Source organism: Panthera tigris, chromosome B4, assembly GCF_018350195.1.
Source record: "Panthera tigris isolate Pti1 chromosome B4, P.tigris_Pti1_mat1.1, whole genome shotgun sequence".
Taxonomy (NCBI): Eukaryota; Metazoa; Chordata; class Mammalia; order Carnivora; family Felidae; genus Panthera; species Panthera tigris.
The window spans coordinates 116,694,875-116,718,185 of record NC_056666.1 but is presented as its reverse complement, the minus strand read 5'-3'; the positions used below and the strand labels follow the sequence as shown (position 1 = coordinate 116,718,185).

The window sequence follows — 23,311 nt, the reverse complement described above, 5'->3', positions numbered from 1 at the left end:
TATTTTAGTGAGATGATCAGTTTTAGAGATGAGAGGAACATTAGTCCCAGATAAGGGTAAGTGACTGACCCTAGGTAGTGAAACTGAGTAGCAGAGCACAACCTAGATTTCGTGCTCTTATGGATGCTCACCCTCCTGCTTCAGACAATAGAAGTTGCAAAGATGAATGGGTTTAGGAGAAAATAATCGTTTTTCATATATGAATTATATGGAAGTGGACTCAGGGACAATTTCAGCAAAGAATATTCTAGACTATGGCTCAAAGACAGCAATCTGATATGTCTGGACTATGACCAAAAAACTAAGTGACCAAATTAAGTGATCTACAAAAGAAGTGCAAAAATGACACGAGAATGGAGTTCTTCCTGAAAACAGACATAATATGCAAAAAAAATACATATGTTAGAAGAGATGCTCCACATCACTCATCATCAGGGAAATACAAATCAAAACCACAATGAGATACTACCTCACACCTGTCAGAATAGCTAACATTAACAACACAGGAAACAACAGGTGTTGGCTTGGATACAGAGAAAGGGGAACCCTCTTGCCCCATTGGTGGGAATTCAAACTGGTGCAGCCACTATGGAAAACAGTATGGAGGTTCCTCAAAAAGCTAAAAATAGAACTACTCCACAACCCAACAATTGCACTACTAGGTATTTATCCAAAGGATACAAAAATACTGATTTGAAAAGGCACATTTACCCCGAAGTTTATAGCATCATTATCAACAATAGCCAAATTATGAAGAGCCCAAATGGTCATTGACTAATTAATGGATAAAGAAGAGGTGATATATATTAGTGGAATATTACTCAGCCATCAAAAAGAATGAAATCTTGCCATTTGCAAAGCCATGGATGGAGCTAGAGTGTATTATGTGAAGCGAAATAAGTTGGTCAGCGAAAGACAAATACCATATGATTTCACTCACATGTGGAATTTAAGAAACAAAACAGATGAACATAGGGGCAGGGGGAAAAAAAGAGAGGGGGGCAAACCATGAGAGACTCTGAACTATAGAGAACAAACTGTGGGTTGCTGGAGGGGAGGTGGGGGGAAGGGCTAAATAGGTGATGGGTGTTAAAGAGGGCACTTGTTATGAGCACTGGATGTTATATGTAAGTGATGAATCAAAGTGATAAAAATTCTACACTATATGTTAACCAACTAGAATTTAAATGAAAACTTGAAACAAAGAAAATATGTATGTTATGTTATTATTTTATAGTATATGTAATCTCACGGGTTTGAGATATCTGATCTATTAGATTTATTATAAGCGCTCAGTATATAGGTAACATCAAGAAACATCTGGTAATTAATATCGTAACCTACAAAGACACTGAAAAGACTTGGGGATGTGCAACCCAAAATCTAAGACATCAGTTCTATGATAAATCCGGGCACAGAGCAGAGGAAAGGCAAGTGTGGAAAAGTGGCATTTTGCAAAGGCTAACTGTTCTTGATGAATCCTCTTACAGCTGGACTTGTTGCTTTCACAATAATGAAAAATGGATTCACTCACTCTACTGGTAAATTCAGACTGAAAATGCCAACAGGTACACTCTGAGAATCAGGAGAGTCCTCAAATTTTACACGTTCACATGAGTGCATAGATGAGGAAATAAAGAGCTAAACCTACACCTGAAACTAACATAACATGTATGTCAACTACACTTCAATAAAAAAGGGGAAAAAAGGTTAGAATGGCAAAAAAAAAAAAGAAAGAAAGAAAAGAAAAAATAGAAATAGGACAAAAAGAGGTATACCAATACTTTCCTTTAAGAATTAAAAATGTTTTGGGGTGCCTGCATGGCTCAGTTGGTTAAGAGTCTGACTTTGGCTCAGGTCATGATCTCACGGTTTGTGAGTTTGAGCCCAGTGATGACAGCTCAGAGCCTGAAACCTGCTTCAGATTCTCTCTCTCTCTCTCTCTCTCTCTCTGCCCCTCCCACTCCCCTGCTTTCATTGTGTGTGTCTCTCTCTCTCAAAAAAAAAAAAAAACACTAAAAATTTAAAAAAAGAATTAAAAATGTTTTGTTGTTGTGATTGAATATTAAACTAGCAAAAAGTGATTTAAGGAATGAGATACAGCAGATCAAAAATGAAGAAAAGATCCTAAAAACTTACAGAGAGGAGAAACAGAGCTGGGCCCCAACTGGCTGGGAATTCAACCAGGAAAGCAGCAAAAGGAGGCCCCAGATTTAGAGGTATGCTGTAGGCATTGGGGGCAAACAGTCCTCAACTAGAGCAGAAAGATGGGAGCTTTCAAGAAGAAAAAAAGGAACTGAGATATTATTTGATAAGCATGAACAACTGGGTGAAAATCTATGGATGAACATATGAAAATTGTGATGTAATGATCAGAAGAAAGTTAAAGAAAAAATACAAGAAAAATCAAAGCTTATACAAGAAAAGAAAATAACCATAGTACATTCTTTGACTTGGCTGTGAACATTGTTTCCAGGGGCATGATAATGTAAATACTGAATAGTGACTTAACCAAAATCTGTCATATGACAATACTTGGGAAAAGGAGAAAGGAGAAGTTGGGGAGAAGTATAAGTGAATTAAACCCTTATATACCACAACAAAATCAATAGATATTATCTCAAGTTGATACATAAAAGAAAAAAGAATAATTATTTGTAGCTAATAGCTCTATTCATCAATAATTCTGGTTTTCCTTCTCCCAAGCCTGTAGGATGTGACTTCTTTGGACAATGAAATATTAGTGGAAGTGATATGACAGAAACCTTAAGAGCCAATGTGCGATTTGCCCCATTTCTTCCCTCCTGCTACTGTGACTGGTGATATTTCACGTGATGGATGTGCTACCAGCCTAGATGCAGGCCTGAGGGGACATGGAACAGGGCCCCAGTTAACGCACTTGGATTTGAAGGCCGTTTGCTGCCTCATTTTTCATGACTGATACTACATATTATTATACACGTGGAAGTAAATAACAAGAGAAACAGCTGAGAGAGCTGAAAATGGTTGCCTCTGCAAAGCAGGACTGCAGAGTGAGAAGAGGTTCGGTAGGAGACTGTCCCTTTTCGGTAAGTCTTGTAGAGCTATCTGACTTTTAAAATGGCCAAAATAACTACAGAATCTGTAACTCAAGAAAGTGGATTAATGTGCAAATGGAAATTCAAAGGACAAGTGATTAGGGAAGAACAAATATGTTCCTGCTCCTCTCATTTCCATAGAGCGTAAGGAAATGCCACTCCACTCCTAGAGGAGGAACACTTCTGGCTTCTTTCAGACTTGAAACTAATTTACTGCCTGGAAAGTGGAGTGACTTAACTGATTAGTAAGTTTGGGAAAAGCAAAAGGACATGCTGGGCTCAGCCTCTTCTGGGCAATCTTTGTTTATATTTTTGGAGGCACCCTGCCTACAAGACTGCTGGTCTCTGCTCCTCCCTGCAGTGAGCCTGGCAGGGGCAGAAGGACACTAGGGAATCCTGTGGTTACACAGGTGTGACTAGGTGGGCAAGTCTGGCTCATTCAGGGGTGAGATACTACTAAGCTCATTTGGTCACAGTCCTAAAGCAATGTTCGACAATCAATCAGCTTTCTCAGTTAATGACGCTGAGATTTTGATTTCCTCTATCCATCTGCTATATCCCATTCCTCAATGGGTTCAGAACTCAGGAAGGGTAGAAGAGAAATGACCCTCAATGACCCTCTTCTCCAGACACATACATCAATCATCACAAAAACCACCCAACTGTGTGATCAAATTAATAATACGCCATTAAGATAATGTCTTTTTTGTTGTTGTTCAAAAAATACATATATGCATAGAGAAAGTCTGAAAGATACTTTTCTTCACACATTTCTGAAATAATAAAAATGTTGAAACAGTACACTTAAGAATAAAGAGTAAAAGAATAATGTAAAGTTACAGAGCATTATTTCTTGGGATTCACAGTGGTATCTGAATGATTTCTCTAGATTGCCTTTGCTTTCTTTCACCATCACATTCTTATAATTGGTATGTTTAGAAAAGCTTCGAAGGAAGCACTACGTATGTGTCCAAAAAAGTTGGATTATATTTGATACTCTAAATAGAGAAATGGAGAACAGAAGAACCACAAAGTTCAAGATTAGTGACATAGTTGTGCTTTGATGAAGTAAAAAAAATCACTTAAATAATTATATAAAATGACATCTATGCTACAACAGCAATGCAATTTTCCATTATTTTTAATAACTTACTTCCATTTCCTTATCAACTGATTTCTCTTCCATTTCTTGCATTTCGGATACATTTTCATCTGAAGTAATTTCAGGAGTTGTTGGCAATGATATTTCAGCTATTTGCGTAAGATTAGATAGTTTCTCATGAATTGAAATAACCCTAAAAATAACAGATGCACATGTATTTTACTTGAAAAGCTAAGAAAGGCATTCGTTTATTCCCAGAATCAGTAATATGTGTAAAGTTAGTCCTCAGGTATTTAACACCGGGGTTTCTGGCATTCCCAAACATCATTCATTCAATAATTCCTTCATTCAAGAAACATGAGCAAAGAGAAACAATTCTAACCCGTATAATATTTATGACCTAGTTATATACTCTGAGAGATTTAAAATGACAAACTGGCAAAGGCACAATGACAGAAATGCACACATCCAAAATACTGCTTAAGATGAAAAAAAAAAAAAAATGAACATTTACGCGAGCAAAGAAAGTCCAGGCAATGACAAAAGGTTTGCTCCTATGTAAATCTTAATGCTGTGCCATGACTGCCCTGCTGACCTGAAGGTAAGAATTATGGCAAGTTAGCAATGGCTTGCAAAGGCCAATCAATGAGCCCATAACAATGAAGTATATTGTGCGGGGAGGGGTGAAAGGGCAAGGAGCAGGATCAAGAAAGAAGGAAAAGCAAAAACCAAGGAGGAAGGCACAGGACACAGCGGCAATTATGCTGAAGACAGAAAGCTTCTGGGGCCACAGGCCAGTGAACAGTGGATACTCTGAAGGCAGAGGTAAATGGGTGAGTGGAGTCAGGAGAAGGAAAAGCATTTGAAGCAGCTGAAGGAGGCAAACAGCCACCTGTGTGGCCTTCAGTGAGTCTATGCTATGGGATACAGCACATATATGCATGCATGTGTGCGTGCGTCAGTGTGGGTGTCTCCATCCAAGGAAGGAGGGAAACTTTTATGAGAAAGAAGTAAATTATCCATTAAGTCAAACTGACATCAAAAACATACACAGGAATGTCAATTCTCCAATGTTCCACAGGGTCCTCATCTGCAGCATGGTATAACACTCGATGACCATGATAGAAGGTGAAAAAGTACCTTTAATTATACATAAGAGGATCTGAAATTATATAGTGTGTTTAAGAAACTCTTTTATAAAAAAAGGACAATGGTTAAAATGTAAAGATCTGTTATTAAAAGTTCACTTGGAAGACATCCATTAAAAAAAAAAAAAGAAAGGGTCATCTCCAAGAATGGCGGAAAGGCTTCCTGATGCACTGGAGAGAGAACAGGTAGGACTCAAAGGACCTGGGAGAAGCATGCTTGGTTCCAACACACATCAGCCATGAGACCCTGCACAAGCCACCTAACCTCTCTGACCCTGACATTCCTCCTACTGCAAGACTGGAATAATAAAACCTGCTTCATCTACTTCACAGCATTTTGTACCGATGAAATGACATAACTATGTACATTCCTAACCATGAGAAGCCACATGAGAGAAAGATGATATTCTAACACACTGTTTTTCATTCTAATACCCAAGAAAGAATTCTTATAATTCCCGTTTCTCTTTCAAAAATAATGTAGCTTCCTCTTCTGATACATGGAATTGCAGGAAGGATAAACTGTTCTTTGATGTTTGGGTTTCAGATTGTCAGTGAATGTCCAGAGCTGTACTATCTGTTTCAAAAACAAATGTCCTGGTCTAACTCTGTAAAAAGCAGGTAGCGGGGGGGGTGGGGGGGGTGGGGGGGGGTGGTGGTGGCTGGGCCCCTGATCAAGGAGCAGCATCAGAGGACCTAGCATCTCAGGTTCATCTCATGACCCCATTTGCCCAACATCTTGCCCATTCACATCTTGACCTCCCCGTCCGTGTCAATGCTCAGTCCAGCTTTTGAATTCCCACATTGGCCCACAAACATCCATCATCTCATCCAGGCTAGACCAGCTCCCCACAGCCTCTGCTCTCATTTACTGACTCACGGGCACTCTCTCCCTCCCAGACTGCCAGGGCCTGGAAGCAGGACCCGGGCAGAAGTAGAAATGTGGATGGCAGGAGACTTGAAGGCAGAGACAGCAGGCAGGGAACTGGATCTTGGTTAGAAGAACATAATTAGATAGAACTACACAGAAACATTTATGCGTGTGTATTGAGAACACTATCTTTTCTTTTGTTGCTATAGAAAAATGCCAAGAATTAAAATGTTTTTCCTTGTAAGTACTTAATTTGGAGATTAGGACGTGAAATGAACGATTCAAGAGGACTGCTCAATTTGAAGGCTATTCTGGTTCCTTCTCTGGCTTATTTTTTTCTGACCCCTTGTATTCTTACTTTGCCTTCTGAAAGATGGTCAACAAGAGCAACTCCCCACGTACCTATCTTACCCTGGCCCTCCTAAGAATACAAGCAATGCCAGCCTAGGTGAGGGAAATGGGCAGCTTTCACTGTGTCCCCAAGGGACAGGTTAGATGAGACACTGCCAGGCACCCTCCTCTGTGTTGGCCTCAGTGACAGGTTCATGTCCCTAACCTGAGTAAACCTACCACTGATCATAAACACATTCAAATTACAAACTTTTTGGAATAAAAAAGAATTCTGTCAGTTTGATTTCATTCCACTCTGCAGAAATTATCATCATTTTCATCATGTGATTCTAAAAAAATATCTTTCCATATTTATGTACACAAAGCAAGTATATAATTTCATAACTTTGTTGCTTAGCTGTGCTGGTATATGTCCTGTGCCTAGATTTTCTGCCAGTTCAAAAAAAAAAAAAAAAAAAAAAGGAAAAAGGGAAAAAAGAAAATTGGCTGAATAATTGAAAATATGCCAGCTCTTGAAACATCTCTTGTTTTATTCTCTTTTATGGCAAGGCCAAGAAGTCCTTCAAAATGAAAATCTTGGAGCATGAACAAGGCTCTTCAGGGAAGAACCAGGTCTCTGTTCGCTAAGCACTTACTAGGTGCCTAACAGGGCAAAGAGCCGACACTGACAGACACAGGGGTTAGTAACAAGACTTGACATTTGCCCAGTGCTTTCGGCCTTTCAGAAGATATGCATACGTTGTCTGTCTTGATCTTAACAACAACCCTAAAAGGCAGGCAGAGTAGATATTCTTTCCATTTTACAACTGAGGCGATGGAGTTGAGGTCACAAGGACAGTGAACAATGGAATCAAAACTAAATTAACTAAGCAATGAAAAAAATTAAAAACCAACTAGGAATTTGGTAAAGTGAAACAGGAGAAGAGAGAAACCAGGCATGAGCAAAAGTTAGAGACATGCCCTGTTTGATGGAGAGAAAGGAAAACAACCTGGATGAAGCAGAGGCTTTTGATGTGGGGAACAATGTAAAATAGGGAAGGGTGGGACAATGGAGGGTATGGAGTTTGTCCATAATTTTGCAACCCAATACGGAGCCACATGTTACTTTTTAAATATGCCCCAAATTAGGGATGCCTGGGTGGCTCAGTCGATTAAGTAGCCAACTTCGGCTCAGGTCATGGTCTCAAGGCTTGTGAGTTCGAGCCCTGCACCAGGCTCTGTGCTGACAGTTCAGAGCCTGGAGCCTGCTTCAGATTCTGTGTCTCCCTCTCTCTCTGTCCCTCCCCCTCTCATGCTCTGTCTCTCTTTCAAAAATAAATAAGCATTAAAATTTTTTTAAAATGTGCCCCAAATTATAGGCAAAATATAATATATATCCTTGTACTCTCTAAAATCTTTATGAAGTGTCAGGAAGTGTTTCTCCACAACCCTAAGTACTATTATTCTTATTCCCACTTCATTGATGGGGTGACTGAAGCACAGAGAGGTTAAGTAACAAGCTCAAGTTTGCAAAGTGAATAAGGGGCACGATTGGCATTTGACCCAAAGCAGGCTGGATTCAGAGTTCATACTCTTAACCACTGCAATATCATACTCCTCTAATTAAAAGGAAGATTCTTCTAAAAATGTCTTCTAAAAGTTCTCCTGTGACTTACCTTGAATATTACTAAAACAGTCTGTTCTAAGGAAAATATTAGCAGAGTTGTAGGAAATCCATCATTACTTGCCTGTTCAGTGGAACCCAGAAAGAGCCAACGCAGACATCGCTGTAAGTGCTATTAGGCACAGCATCTGAAATATTCTGGGGCCTCATGTTATATGCATACAACAATAAAACCTATAAGAAAATTAAAACATGAATAAAATGTGACATTAAAATTACACGTTGCCTCAAAATAATACCATTAAATTTTTTAAGTTTTTCTTTGAAAGAGAAAACAATTGTTTTTCAACTCACTTTAAAGAGGACTGATTTGAGCAAGAATTGTACAAAGTTTATGAGGTGAAAAGAAATGCCCTTTGATAATAATATTATATTATTTTTGAAGAGTGTCATTTCTTACTGCAATTATTAAGTTTAAATCTCAACCTGCGAAGGCCCTCTACGAGTTAGAAATGTGTACCTGGTGAATATCCAACCTTGTTTCTCGTTGCTTCTCAATATGCACCTTTCTCATCAGTGGTCATAGCTGCTTCTGTGCATCACTTATGCTGCTCCCTTACTCTTCTGTTTATTCAACCTACACACAACTTTCTGGTCCCCACCTCTAACATGGAACTTCTCCTAATGACTCATACTCTGGTAATCCCCCTGCGGTTTGAATTTTGACAATCCTTAAAGTGAATTCCTTATATTGTAGCACTTACTTATGGTCCAATTCACAGAATTTGAGACTCATAGAACCTTAGAGAGGATCTGGTCTAAGTCCCTCCTTTTAGATATGAGAAAGCTGAGGCCCAGAGCTGCCAGTCAAAACCAACTAATTAAGTACATGCATTTATCTCTGTTTCTTTGATAATCAAACTAAAATAAGAGTACAGGGATTTTTTAGAAAGGCGTAAATCCACAAAGACAGACAAAAAGGAGGTAAGCAGACAAGAGATGTTAGCAACACGTTGAAGGACAGAAATTGCTGAGAAGAGTGTTGGGGGACTCAGAAAAGAGGAAAGGCTGTGTCCTAACTGCCTTCAGAGGGGTTGCCAACAACAAACATGACTGAGAACCCAGAAAGGCTTGGGAGCTGGAGATGTTCCTCCCTCTTATCCCTTCCCTGAGCCCATGCCACCAGGAGATTTCCCTACTTCCCTTGCCTCCTCTCTGGCCAAACTTCCTTTCATTTTCCTCTCTGCTGAGGTTAAATCAGAGCCCTATTGTCAGGGACATTAGGTACAGGGCTGAGATGCAGAACTGAAAACATGGGAATTCAGTGGAAGTCTGTGTTCTGAACAAGAGACATCCCCTACCCCACGGCAGCCCCTGCTCGGGATGTAGGAAACCAGACAGAAGTTGAAAAGGATCCTCTTTGAGGAAACTGACCAGACAAAGAGAAAAGACCTACAGATACTGACATTTCAGCATCCTGCAATGAAACTGCTGGCTCCTGCAGTTACCCTACAATGAGGCCTATAAATCAATAAGTCTGACCTGATACACCCTGTAGCACCTTCACAAATGAATGGATAGCCAAGGGTCACTAGACATGAAACGAAAGGTAGAGACCAAAACTAACATAAGAAAGGAACTTGAAGAATCAGATATAAGACAGAGAGCAGAAGAGAACTTCAATGAAACCATAATTGATATCTTAAGAGAGAATAAAGACAATATTTTATCTGTGAATCAAGAACGCAGTGCTGTTAAAAATGAACAAAGAACAAGAAAGAGCTCTTAAGAACTAAAAAAATATATGATCACAACTAAATATCAACAAAGGTTTGAAATATAAAACTGAAGATATCTCCTCAAAAGTAAACCTAAATTTTAAAACATAGGTAATATGGGAGAAACGATGAGAAAAATACTCAAGCTAATAAATTCAGTATCTGAATAATAATTCCAGAAGGTACAGAGATAATCAAAGGGAGGAAATTATCAAAGAAAATAATTCTTCTTGCACTAAAGAATATACTGAAAGATTGAAAGGGGCACAGTGGATGACAGACCCGCATGGTTCATCATGGAATTTCAGCACACAGGGCATGGAAAGAAGATCCCCAGAGCTTCCACAGGAAAAAGAAAAAGAAAGAACTAGGCATGAGAATGGGACCATACTTAACAGCAATGCAGGATTGCCAGAAACAATGGCGCAATGTCTCCCATGTTTTGAGAGAAAATAATTTTCAACGTAGAGTTTTATGCCTAGAAAATGATGACGTCAGCATACAATGATGACTTTGTGTTGGACATTCAAGGTTTTCTTATATCCTGTGTAAGTACAGGGTCAATCTGTTGCAAGTGGTTAACATCTCAGGGGACTGTAGTACTATTGTTGGCCCTTGGCCAAAGCTGAGTCACCCAGTGACTAATGCAGTCCTGTTCTTGATTCTCAAACACACCAATGGGGCAGCCTGTGCCATCGTGTCAGCATTTTCTTGTAGATATGTACACATTGATGATTTGCATCTGGATTCTATTGTTCTCTTCATTTCTATCACTGAGTCCAGTCCCACACATGGTTTTGACTACAAGAATAGAGAGGTATGAAAGACCCCTCCTCAGTTAAGACATCAGCCTTCTTGAGACCAAGATATCTTACCATATTTTTGTGGTTCATGATCTGTAGATGAAGGGTGCTGTGCAACTGAGTGAGGACCCTGGCAACTGCTCCCAGGCATCTTGGATCTCTCTACTGGTTATCTGAGCTTTCTTTATCCTGCCATGACTTATCCTTTACCAAAATCTTCCATGAATATACTTTGTGGAATATATTGTATGGTGTGTCCTTTGAATAATCAGAGCCTCCAACACATCCTTTATCAGAAAGCTGTAAAATGTGTTCATTCAATAGGAGAGAGCAAGTCAAGATAGGGAGAAACATGGGACCCAGGGAATTCTCAGGAGGATGGCGAGTGGGCTCTTATGATGATATCTGAACCATGAGAGCAATCAATCCAGTTTGGAACATGTCTCTGAAGAAGAAGACAATAAAAGAATTAAGATAAACTGATGAGTTTGACCATGCAGAGAAGAATTGTGTAGTTCTTTGAAAGTTTAGGAAGAATGAGAGATTCTAGAATACAGAGAACACTAAATTAAAAATAAGGAAGGTTTTTTCTTCAGGATAGAAGTCGGGAAGAAAGGAAACAGTACCTTATTTGGCTCAGCTGTGAGTGATATTTACACATTCATAATGTAAACACTGGCTCTGGGTTTAAGAATTTTGATAGAACTCATTTAGGAGAGGGGCACCTGGGTGACTCAGTCGGTTATGTATCCAAACTCTTGATTTTGGCTCGGGTCATGATCTCAGTTTGTGACAGCACAGAGCCTGATTGGGATTCTCTCTCTCCATCTCTTGTCTGCCCCCACCCTCAATAAATAAGTAAACTTAAAAAAAAAAGAACTTATTTAAGAGAGTGTGTGGAAGAGAAGAGTATACCTGAGGGGGAAAAAAGAGGTTGACATTAGCTTTCATCTTCCATAGTAGTGTGTGAGGTTGATCACTAAAGAAATTATCATGTGAGCATGTAATTTAGATGTGTGGGTTGGGGGGGAGACCCAATAAAACAGAGACAGCTGAGAGTTGAAAGTAATTGTATCTGATGGTGGGATTCAGGGATGTGGACAGCTAGACAGAGAGAGAAATGTTCTTTTTACTCATTAAAAGTCTTTCACATTTGGTTTTTCAAACTATGGTAAATTTGATGAAACACTTCTGAAATGAAAATGAAATGAGTCCCAGAGAGATTAGTCTGTCTTATGGTGTTTGCTCTTGTTTTGTGTTTGTTAACCTTGACTCCCAGGCTAGCATACAAAGTCCCTGTGGACAGGAGTGACATCCTGTACTGTGTTCAGTATTGCTTGCAGCACCTGCTACATGTTAATTAATATCTTCATATTTCTGAAATTTTCATTATATCTCTTAAGAGCTAATGAAGTTCCCCAAAGTGTGTTAGTGGAAAAATTTAAATAGATAACATACTTTACATTTAACCCCTGATAATGAAAATGACTTTCTCCCTCCTCAGGCTGACACTTGTCAATGGCTTTGCAGTGCAATTTTAAAATCTCTTCTAACCGAGCGTGGCACAACTGATTTCAAAGTATAACAGTCTGAAATCAAAACAGACTTGGATAAAATAAGGCAGTAGTTACACATTAAAACCCTAAACTGACTTGCATCTATTTGTTGTGAGCCTGGGCTTTGGAGCCAGAGTGTCTGGGTTTGCTTCCCCGACTTTACTGGCTGTGTGATCGGGGCAAATTATGAAAATGTTATGCCTCTACTTCCTCATTTGTAAAATGGAGATGTGGTAATCCCCATCCCCATGGATCGTGTGAGGATCCAATGAGTCAACACGAAGTGCTCAGAGCATCACTGCTGTCGCTGTGAGCCACGTGACCACTTCTGGCTCCTCGCCCTACCTGGTTTGGTACCTCATTCTCCATATTCTTTTAGACCCACTGCTAACCCCAAGCCAGCTTCATATCTGATCTCCCAGGCTGTCCCCATCAAATCCATGCGCTTAGTTCTATTTCAAACTTGTCCTCACTCTTCAGGTATAAGTGTCTATAAAACCCTACATACTCAGGACTGGATTCTGCAGGAGACAATATGCCCACAATGAAATTTCCAATGCTCCCTTACTCACTTTCACAAAGGCTTGTTTTTCAATGGTAAAGAAGTGTTGTGGCTTTGACAAACACTGAGAAATGCTGTATCTAAAATCATCTTGAATGGGGTATCCCTTACAGCCCAGGAAGGGGTGAAGACAGAGCCCCTCCTCTACTAGATGGAGTTGATTCATAACTTCCTCACCCTGGTATCTTAATCACCTAACAAAACACCTGGCATATAGGGTGCACTCAATCAATGTTTTATTAACTGGTTAGTAAGCAGCTATTATATGCATGTTACAAAGAGATCCATACAAAGAACTAGAAGACTCAGGTCCTCATTCATGTTTTTGTCACTAATAAGTTGTGGCAATGGTCAAGTCACTGTACTCATATGGGACTTGGCTTCCTCATCCTCAAAATGAGAGCATCAAATAGATGTTCTCTTAGTTTCTTTCAAGTCCTGAAATTTGACTTGGGTGGTCCAAGGGAAATCAGAAAAGCTTTCCAGTGGAGCCTACTATAGAATCTGGCAATGCAGCATAGCTTCTTGGAAAATCATCATTAGACCTGTGAGGTGCATTGGTAGTGCTGGCCTAGCCCAGTGCTTCTCAGACTTAAATGTGCATACATTACTTGGGAGATATTAATAAAATGTATGTTTGGGGTGCCTGGGTGGCTCAGTCAGTTGGGCGACTGACTTCTGCTCAGGTCATGATCTCACAGTTCATGAGTTTGAGCCCTGCATCGGGCTTTGTGCTGACAGCTCAGAGCCTGGAGCCTACTTCAGATTCTGTGTCTCCCTCTCTCTCTTCCCCTCTCCCACTCATGCTCTGTCTCCCTCTCTGCCTCTCAAAAATAAAGAAACTTAATAAAAATTAAAAAAAAATTTTTTTAACGTTTATTTATTTTTGAGACAGAGAGAGACAGAGCATGAACGGGGAAGGGTCAGAGAGAGAGGGAGACACAGAATCTGAAACAGGCTCCAGGCTCTGAGCTGTCAGCACAGAGCCCGACGCGGGGCTCAAACTCACATACCGCGAGATCGTGACCTGAGCCGAAGTCGGACGCTTAACCGACTGAGCCACCCAGGCGCCCCATAAAAATTATTTTTTAAAAAATGTATGCTCTGATTTGGTGGGTCTGGAGACCTGAGATTCTGCATGTCTAGTGAGCCTCCAGGGGATGCCAGTGCTGCTGGTTCTTGACTATCAGATGCTGGCCCCTGCTTCATTTATGCAGCCTTTGTCTTCCCCAGCTCCCAGAAGCCGGGCGTAATTTTGGGTCTCATCTGCAGCACCAGACTCTCATTAGTCACTTGGCCAACAAGACCCAGAATCCAGGGCACCTCAGAGGGAAGCCCTGGGCATCTGTATGATCTCTGAGTTATGGCGTCCCTGACATCCACACTGAAAATGTTGAGGTTCTATCAGGTTACTATGACTTGGTAGTTTTCCCAAGAATCCTAACTCTTCCTTTGGTGTCCTGAAAGACTAAACTTGTCTCTTTTTTTTAACGTTTATTTATTTCTGAGACACAGAATCAGAAGCAGGCTCCAGGCTCTGAGCTGTCAGCACAGAGCCCAATGTGGGGCTTGAACTCGCAAACCGTGAGATCATGACCTGAGCCGAAGTCGGTCGCTCAACTGACTGACCCACCCAGGAGCCCCCTAAACTTCTCTTGAATGCACAGTCTGCTTGTTTCGGACCATGAAATATAGTCTAGCTCACAGTAAAGGCTTTAAAGGAGCAGCAGCTCCATATGTCTTGTTCCCAGACTGGCTGGGCTTCTACATTGAATAGACTTTATCTCCAAGAACTCTTCAGGTTCTATCCAACTTTGTGTTTTCACTTGACACATGGAATCTTGGTTTTCAGTGCTTTGCTTGACCAGACTTCTTGCATTGGTCATGCTTGTCTGTCTAAATCTTCTGCGGCCTCTGAATACCATACTTTGAACTGCCTAGCTGCACTCAACACAATAGCCTTTGCAGTAGTTTGATTCCCCCAAATTAGGTCTCAGAGATGAAAGAAAGGTCCTGCTACTGATTCTTCATTGCCCCTCCACCCTGCTAGTTCTGAGTTGTATTCCTTTAGTCTGATCAAGTAATAAATATAATTCAAGTCTCATTCTGCACCTGGGTTGGCTTGCAATCCAGAACATCCTACTGGGAACTGTGGACCGTAAAAAATAGCAAGAAGATGAGGTAGAATAAAACTAAAGGTACTAAGATATATTTTTTAATGTTTATTTATTTTTAGCGAGAGACACAGAGAGATAAAGCTAGCAGGGGAGAGGCAGAGACAGAGCTGGAGAGAGAATCCCAGACTGTCACGTGGGGCCCGATGGAGGGCTCAATCCCACAAAGTGTGAGATCATGACCTAAGCCAAAATCAAGAGTCAGATGCTCAACTGACTGAGCTACTCAGGAGCTGCCTAAGATGCATTCTTAAGACAAATTTAGGCCATCAAGCCTTTGGCTGTGGTTACACTTTCTTTTTAAGTTTATTTATTTATTTTGAGAGAGAGACAGAGAGAGAAGGAGAGCATGAGCAGGGGAGGGGCAGAGAGAGAATCCCAAGCAGGCTCCATGCTGTCAGTGAAAAGCCCAAACACCGGGCTTGATCCCACAAACCATGAGATCATGATCTGAGCTGAAATCAAGAGTCAAATGCTCAACCAACTGTGCCAACCAGTGGTTACACCTTTTTAAGCTAAGCTGTAGGAATCTCTCAGCCATTCTTCACAACTATTTTTAAAGCCTGTGTCCTGGACGTTCATTAACATGGTAGCTCATGGAAGCTTCTTTAGTGTCTGTCTCTGGAAGATACTGAAATCATCGAAGAGATGCTTAGTGTGTAACCAAATTCCAGTGAAGAGCTTATAATGTGGTTCTACTATATTCTACTAAAGATAATTTTGTTAAATAGGATAATACAGTTTCTACCCCCATACTTAAGAATTTAAACTTCTCTGGGGCACCTGGGGGGCTCAGTCAGTTGAGTGTCTGACTCTTGGTTTTGGCTCAAGTCATAACCTCACAGTTTATGGGATGGACCCCCATGTTGGGGTCTGTGCTCACAGCACAGAGCCTACGTGGGATTCTCTCTCTCTCCCTCTTCTGCCCTTCCCCGGCTTGCAGGCACATGTGCTCTCCCTTTCTATAAATAAATAAATAAATAAATAAATAAATAAATAAATAAACTTTTTAAAAAGTTAAACTTTTCTGAGTTATAAACTTAATCCTAAAGAGTATTGTGGCATAGAACATATTTAGCCCTCTGAATTACCTAAAAATTTTACATCAAAATCCCTAGTCCTAGGATTTTTACTTTGCTGCCACCAGCATCCTTAGCTTCTACTGGCATTTCTAGTTCAGATACTAGATTAACAGAAGAGGACTGAGTAGGGGAATCAAGTGACATTAACTTGCATTTTTAACCCTAGTCTAAGTCCCTGGAAACTCCAACACCCTAGGTCAGATATTAATTTTCATCACCATCCCATCCAGAGGCTACAAGTGCCTGCAACTAAGGTCCACTGTCTGAGGACTCAACAAAGCACCATGCTTAGGAGTGCAGTGTTGGAATCAGATTGCTCCAATCCTGATTCATTGCTGACTAGCATTTCTGCATCCTGTCCCAGTTTCCTCTTCCGTAAAATGGGGCTAGTGAGAGTACCCACCTCATAGAGTTGTTGTGAAGTTAATATAAGCAGAGCATCTAGAATACAATAAGCTCTACATTCACTATTGTTATTATCTTGTAGTTTCATGAGCTGCAGCCAGTTTATTCAACACAGAACTCTACACTGAACAACCAAGATAGTGAGTAGATAAATGTTCAAATACACCAATATTTATTTGTTTGTTTCTTTTAAAATTTATTAATTTATTTTGAGAGTTAGCATGAACAGGGGAGAGGCAGAGAATGAGGGAGAGAGAGAATCCCAAGCAGGCTCCACTCTCAGTGCAGAGCCAACATGGGGCTCAATCTCAGGGAGTGTGAGATTATGACCTGAGCTGAAATCAAGAGTCCGATACCTAACTGACTGAGCCACCCAGGTGCCCCCAAATACACCAATATTAAAGTCATCAAACAAATTTCAGTGTAATCTCTGAAAAGATAAAATCTTAGGTCTGAGGAGATCTAGTCTATTCAAGTCAGTGTTTCCCATCTTTTTAATTGAAATTTATGTTAGCAACTACATCTTTTATCGTGACCCAATAATACATTTTTATTATCAAAGAGGGAAAAAATATCCCCAAACTAAGAAATGGGAAAACTGTGTGTTCCTGTGTCTTTGCTTATGTCATAAGAAAATCACTCAAGCAACCTATTTAAATCAGAATTTGTTAGCTGGTGCTCTCCTTGTAATCTCTGCCTGACAGCAGTCCATGTTTCCATGTTAATTGTCAGACACAACTGTTGATGGATAAAACCCTGTTACTCTAATTATCAGCCACATATGTAGTCATAACATTAACTTCACAGATCACTCTGTCTCAGATTGATATGGATGGTCATATTTCTATGACCTTGGAAAATGAATTTTTTACTTTCTTTCCCATTTTTTAAAACTAGCTGCTTAGGTAAACATTCTATTTCCCAAGTATGTAATCTTTCTGTATTCATATCCTCTCTGAATGGATATACTCTTATCACTTGGTTGTTTCTCTGGCCATCAAGTAAATGAATTCAGACATATGTTGCAGATCAATCAATCTGAAAAATTTATCTAACAACATCATGAAATGAAAATTTCAGAAAACATTTTCACTTACTGTATATAATACATTCTGATTTTTTTTCTTGTTTTAATTTCTTAAAAAAATACTACTAAGACCCACACAATATTGATTCCATGGTCTATTAGTATTCTTGGAACCACAGTTTGAAAACTGCTGTACTAAATTTCCCAAAAGAGACTACACAGATTTATTATTTTTAAATGTTTATGGAGAATATCTGGCAAGGATTTGACTCGGAAAGTATGGGAAAGAGAGTACTTTCAAAACATGAGAAATAGCTTTAAATGTTCCTGGGGAGTGATAAGTCAAAGTTTCTCTTTTTGTAGGAGTAGAAAGAGATACATAATTGACCAAGAGTTAGCAGCAGTTTGCCAGCCTAAGAATGCAGAATGAAGAGGCCAATGGGAGACATGTGCTTGAAAGCAAAGAGAGGTAGGCCCAGGAGGCTGCACAATCTGACAGGGTCACAGGGGTCAAGGAGCAGCAGAAGCTACCAGAGGCACAGCTAGAGGGGACGGCACTCAAGAGCTGAAAAGTGCAAGAGTAGACCAACACAGGAGGCAGAAACCGAATGAAAATGCTGAACAGGCAAAACTATATGGCAACAGTTTTATGGGGAAAAGCCCGAGGCTCTTCTTAGAGAGAACAGCAATCAAAGGAATTCTATAGCGGAAGGCCCCTCTGCAAATGGCTGTAGTGACCAACTGTTCCATTTTTAAAAGCTTGACCCCTCATCAAGATTCTCCTAGAATGTGAATCACTGTTCTATCTCCAATTGTTCAGAGATTGATATTAAACTGCTTCTAAATACTTGCCCCCATCTGCTCCTGCTCCCCAATTAGCCCTAGTGCAAATGTCTCTCCGTGCATATGGACATTGATATGGATAAAGCAATGGATCAGAGTTAGGTAAAGATAAAAATAATAAACATTAAAACAAGAAGTGATATGTGTGACATAAATTTGTAAGGGGTATTTAGAGGCAAACTAAGTTTTTTTTTTCTCCTATTTGCTATGCATTTTAATTCTGCTGGTAAGGCACAGTTTTCTCTCTTTTCTATATACAATGTTGGCAGCTACAGTATCTATTAGAAGATATTGTTGCTAATCTTTAAAAGGAGTTTTTAAATAATGTTTAACCAGTGTATGGCATGTATATTTGAAGTTAATAAACTTAAAAACATAATAATTTAAAAATAATTTCAGGGATGACCAGGTGGCTCATTCGGTTATGCATCTGACTTCACCTCAGGTCATGATCTCGTGGTTCATGAGTTCAAGCCTGAGTCAGTCTCTGTGCTGACAGCTTGGAGCCTGGATCCTGCTTTGGATTCTGTGTCTCCTTCTCTCTCTGCCCCTCTCCTGCTCACATTCTCTCTCCCTCTCTCTCTCTCTCTCTCTCTTTCTCTCTCTCTCTCTCTCTCTCTCTCTCTCTCTCAAAAATAAACATTAAAAAAATTAAAAATAAAATAATTTCAGATAATAAATGACAACTACCATTTATTGAGGTTAAGCATTTATACAATTATCTCTAATTAAAGATGAGTACAACTATGATACAGAAAAGCTAATCAATCTACTGAAGATCACAAAATTATTAAGTGACAGAGCTGGGATTCCAACCTGGGTGGTTTGGCTCCAGAGTCTATGTTTTTATCCAGAGTCTATGGCTTACTCATGTAAGCCAAAGAAACAAAAAGAAAGCCATATCCAAGAAAATTTTGCAAAGTAAAAGAGAAAATTTCAAAAGCAGTTAGTGAAAGAAGTCAGTACTCTAAAGCAATAAAAGTTTGCCTCTCAACAACACTAGAAAGGAGGAAATGACATTTTCAATGTACTGAAATAAAATAATTTCCAATCTTAAATTATCTACTCCATGAAAATTTATTTCTCAAATAAGTATAAAGTAATATATCAGGCAAACAAAAATTAAGTGTTTGCCTCCAGAAGATCCTCACCAAAGGAAATTCCAAAAGTATATACTTCAACAGAAAGAAATGACCCTAGATGAAATGCCTAAAATGCAAGCTGGGGTGGGAAAAAAAGTGGTAAATATATGGCAAGTTCCAAAGGAAATAACTCTTGCATACAATAATTAAAAATAAAATTATTTTGGGTTAAAAAATGTATAGTAATATAAGTCATTACAGGAAAAATGATACTCGTTAACTTTAGACTTTGATAAGTATGTATGTTGTTCTGAAGGTAACCACTAAAAGCATTGGAAAAAATGTATAATTTCAAAACTCATAGAGGAAAAATGAATGATAAAATCATCCAGAAGGGAAAAGAGAAAAACAAAAGAGCTGAGACAAGCACAAATACAAAATAACGGGGTAGATTTGAAACCAAATATACACTTAATATACATTAAATATAAATGTATTAAATTCCCCAGTCAAAATACAATGTTATCAGACTATATATGAAAATATCCAAGTGCATGCCTTTGATAAAAACACAATTAAAACACAAGTACACAGGGGCGCCTGGGTGGCTCAGTCGGTTAAGCGTCAGACTTCGGCTCAGGGCATGATCTCGCGGTCCGTGAGTTCGAGCCCCGCGTCAGGCTCTGTGCTGACAGCTCAGAGCCTCGAGCCCGTTTCAGATTCTGTGTCTCTCTCTCTTTCTGCCCCTCCCCTGTTCATGCTCTGTCTCTCTCTGTCTCAAAAATAAATAAACGTTAAAAAAAATTAAAAAAAAATAAAAAAATAAAAAAAAAAATAAAACACAAGTACACAAAAGGGTTGAAAGCAAAAGTTTGGAAAATATATACTGTGAAAATAATAACCACAAGAAAGTCATTGTCCTTTAGTAATATCAGACAAAGCATACTTTATGAGGAAAAAAACATTATTACAAAAAGCCCATGAGTCATTTCAAAATGATAAAATGCTCAATTCACCAAGAAGATACAGCAGTTAATCTGATTGTACTAAGACCACAGTTTCAATTATAGAGAGCAAAATTTGACAGAACTACAAGGAAAGACTAAACAATGATGATCACTGGGAGAGACTTAAACACACTTCTTTTAATAACTGAATTTTTAAAATTAAAGGCAAACAAACAAGAATAGAGATTTGAACAAGACTAACCAAACCGACCTAGTGCACATATACATGAACTGCCTCAGCAACTGAGGACTGCACATTCCTTTTAAGAGCAATGGAATATTTACACAATAAATCCTTTCCTGGAGGAAAAAAAGCAGGTTTGAACAATATCAATCATACAGAGCATTTTTTATTAACACAGAACAACATAACCTAAGAATAAAAGCAAAAGATAATTTTCTGATATAATACATACAAGTTCCATATAGTTTGGAATATCAGAAACACATGTTGAAATGGCCCATGAAATGAGCCAAAGAATAAATCATAATGAAAACTTAAAAAAAAATTTTTAACCATATGATAATGATAATGATAATATGATATGATAAAACTTGTGAGGGGCGCCTGGGTGGCTCAGTTGGTTAAGCATCTGACTTTGGCCTAGGTCATGATCTTGCCATTCGTGAGTTCGAGCCCTGCGTTGGGCTCTGTACTGACAGCTCAGAGCCTGGAGCCTGCTTCAGATTCTGTGTCTCCCTCTCTCTCTCTGCCCCTCTCCCACTTGCTCTCCGACTCTATCTCTCAAAAATAAACATTATAAAAAAAAAAACTTGTGGGGTGAAACCAAAGCAATGTTTAGAGAAACTCATAGTCTTAAAACACATACATTAGGAAAGAAAGGACTGAATATTAAGCCAGACATTTACCTCAAGAAGTCAAAAGTTAGAAAAAGAATATAACCCGCCACATACACACATACCAAAAACAAGTAGAAGAAAGATATGATTACTGAAACAAAATTAACTTATGAGGGACCTCTGGTGACAATGATCAAGTAAAATACACAAACCACTACTGTAAGAAATGAAAAGACACACACTTCAATACAAATACATCAGGGAGATTAAAAGTATGAGAGAAATTTTAAATAAGATGAAAAAGTTTCTAGAAAAAGCAACTTAAACTTGACTCAAGAAGAAATAACCCCAATGTTCTATAAACAGGGATGATAGTCAAAATATTTAAAACTTGGTTTGACACAAGCACAAACCATTAGAACAATAGTGACCCAATCAGAACTGATGCCAACTATGGTATCCATAGAATAATATTACTAATTTTATATTTTCTCACAAAGAAACAAACCACTAGGACCAGATGGCTTTACTGATGAGTTCTTACCAAATATTTGAGGAGAAAAGTTTACTCCAAACTTACAGAAATGTCACCAGAGAATAGAAAAACATGATTATATTTATCAACTCACTTTATGAGTCTAAAAAAATCTTGTTACAAAAAATATCTGACAAAGACAGTATAAAAAGGAAAATTTGTAGCCCAATATTGCTCTTAAACAGTGGCAAAAATCCAACACGAAACATTAACAAACTGAATCCAGTAAAATTAATACAAGACCAATTTGAGTTTATCTTAGGAACACAAGATTGATTTAACATTTAAAAAATCAATTGGGGCACCTGGGTGGGTCAGTTAGTTGAACTTCCAACTCTTGATTTCAGCTCAGGTCATGATCTCAGTGTGTTGGGATTGAGCCCGGTGTCGGGCAATGTGCTGAGTGTGCAGCCTGTTTGAGATTCTCCCTCTCTCCCACTTTATCCCTCTCCCCTGCTCGCTTGCTCTCAAATAAATAAAATGGAAAAAAACTTTTTAAAAATCAATTAATATATTAAAAGAGAAAAATCATAAAATCATCTTTATAGATGCAGTAAAAGATTTATGATAAAAATCCTTAGCGAAGTGGGCAGTGGAAAAAAATTTCCTTAATGTGATAAGGAATGACTACAAAAAAAGTTAAACATCATATATTATGGTGACACACTTGAAAGTTTCCCTTGAAAATCAGGAAAAAGAAAATGATCAACTTGAATCAGACTTTCCTGATTTCTTATTTTCAGATCCATTCTACTAGACAATACAGATTCCATATTCCTGTATATTTTCATCTATATGACAAGAGGATGTTCTCTACTTTCAAGTTATAATGGTCAAGTTAAACTCTATATCTAAATATAAGAGTTAGTTTTGTGATTGTATTACATACCATAGGTTCTGTTTCCTTTGGGGGTCTTTCTAGAGGAGGAATGTACCATTGAAAGCAAAGTTCTTTGTTTAAATCTTGTATGTTCATATCTGATGACACATCTCCTGAAGATGGGCTGGCAGAGAGCTTTAATGATGAATCAGAGCATAGAGTACTGTCATGACATACCTGGGGAACAATCAAAAACAGTTTAATTGTTGGTAAAAAAAAAAAAAATGCATTCAATATTTAAAACACTCATTCAAAACCCATTCAGTATTGGCTACGTTATAAAACTCTGGGAGTTGTCTTAGTTTGTTGTGGGTGTAGCCTTTAAAACTGCCCCTGAGTGGTGCCTGGCTGGCTCATTGGTAGAGGATGTGACTCTTGATCCCTGAGTTTTAAGTTCAAACCCCATATTGAGTGTAGAGATTACTTAAAAATAAAAAATGTTAAACAAACAAACAAACAAATAAATGCTGTCCTTAATTACCACAGAAAAGATTCTCCTACAGAAAAATATGCTTCAAAACCTATGGGACTCAACAAATGTCTTCCATTTTTGGTGAGTCTCTCAGGGAAAGATCTAGAGAGGAAAATGTCAATACTATCATTTCAGTCTCAAGATCACCTTAG

At 38.8% G+C, this 23,311-nt stretch overlaps 1 protein-coding gene across 4 annotated transcripts in view; it reads right to left on the bottom strand.

Annotated features, from left to right (window-relative positions):
* CFAP54 (cilia and flagella associated protein 54) overlaps positions 1–23,311 on the bottom strand; it is a 295,558-nt gene that overhangs the window by 26,703 nt on the left and 245,544 nt on the right. For all 4 annotated transcript variants that reach the window (XM_042992952.1, XM_042992954.1, XM_015539090.2 and 1 more), the window contains 3 exons: positions 22,697–22,864; positions 8,277–8,386; positions 4,231–4,372 (listed from right to left, as the gene is read on the bottom strand). In XM_042992952.1, coding sequence (XP_042848886.1) covers positions 4,231–4,372; positions 8,277–8,386; positions 22,697–22,864 — 420 coding nt within the window. The remainder of the gene's footprint in view (positions 1–4,230; positions 4,373–8,276; positions 8,387–22,696; positions 22,865–23,311) is intronic.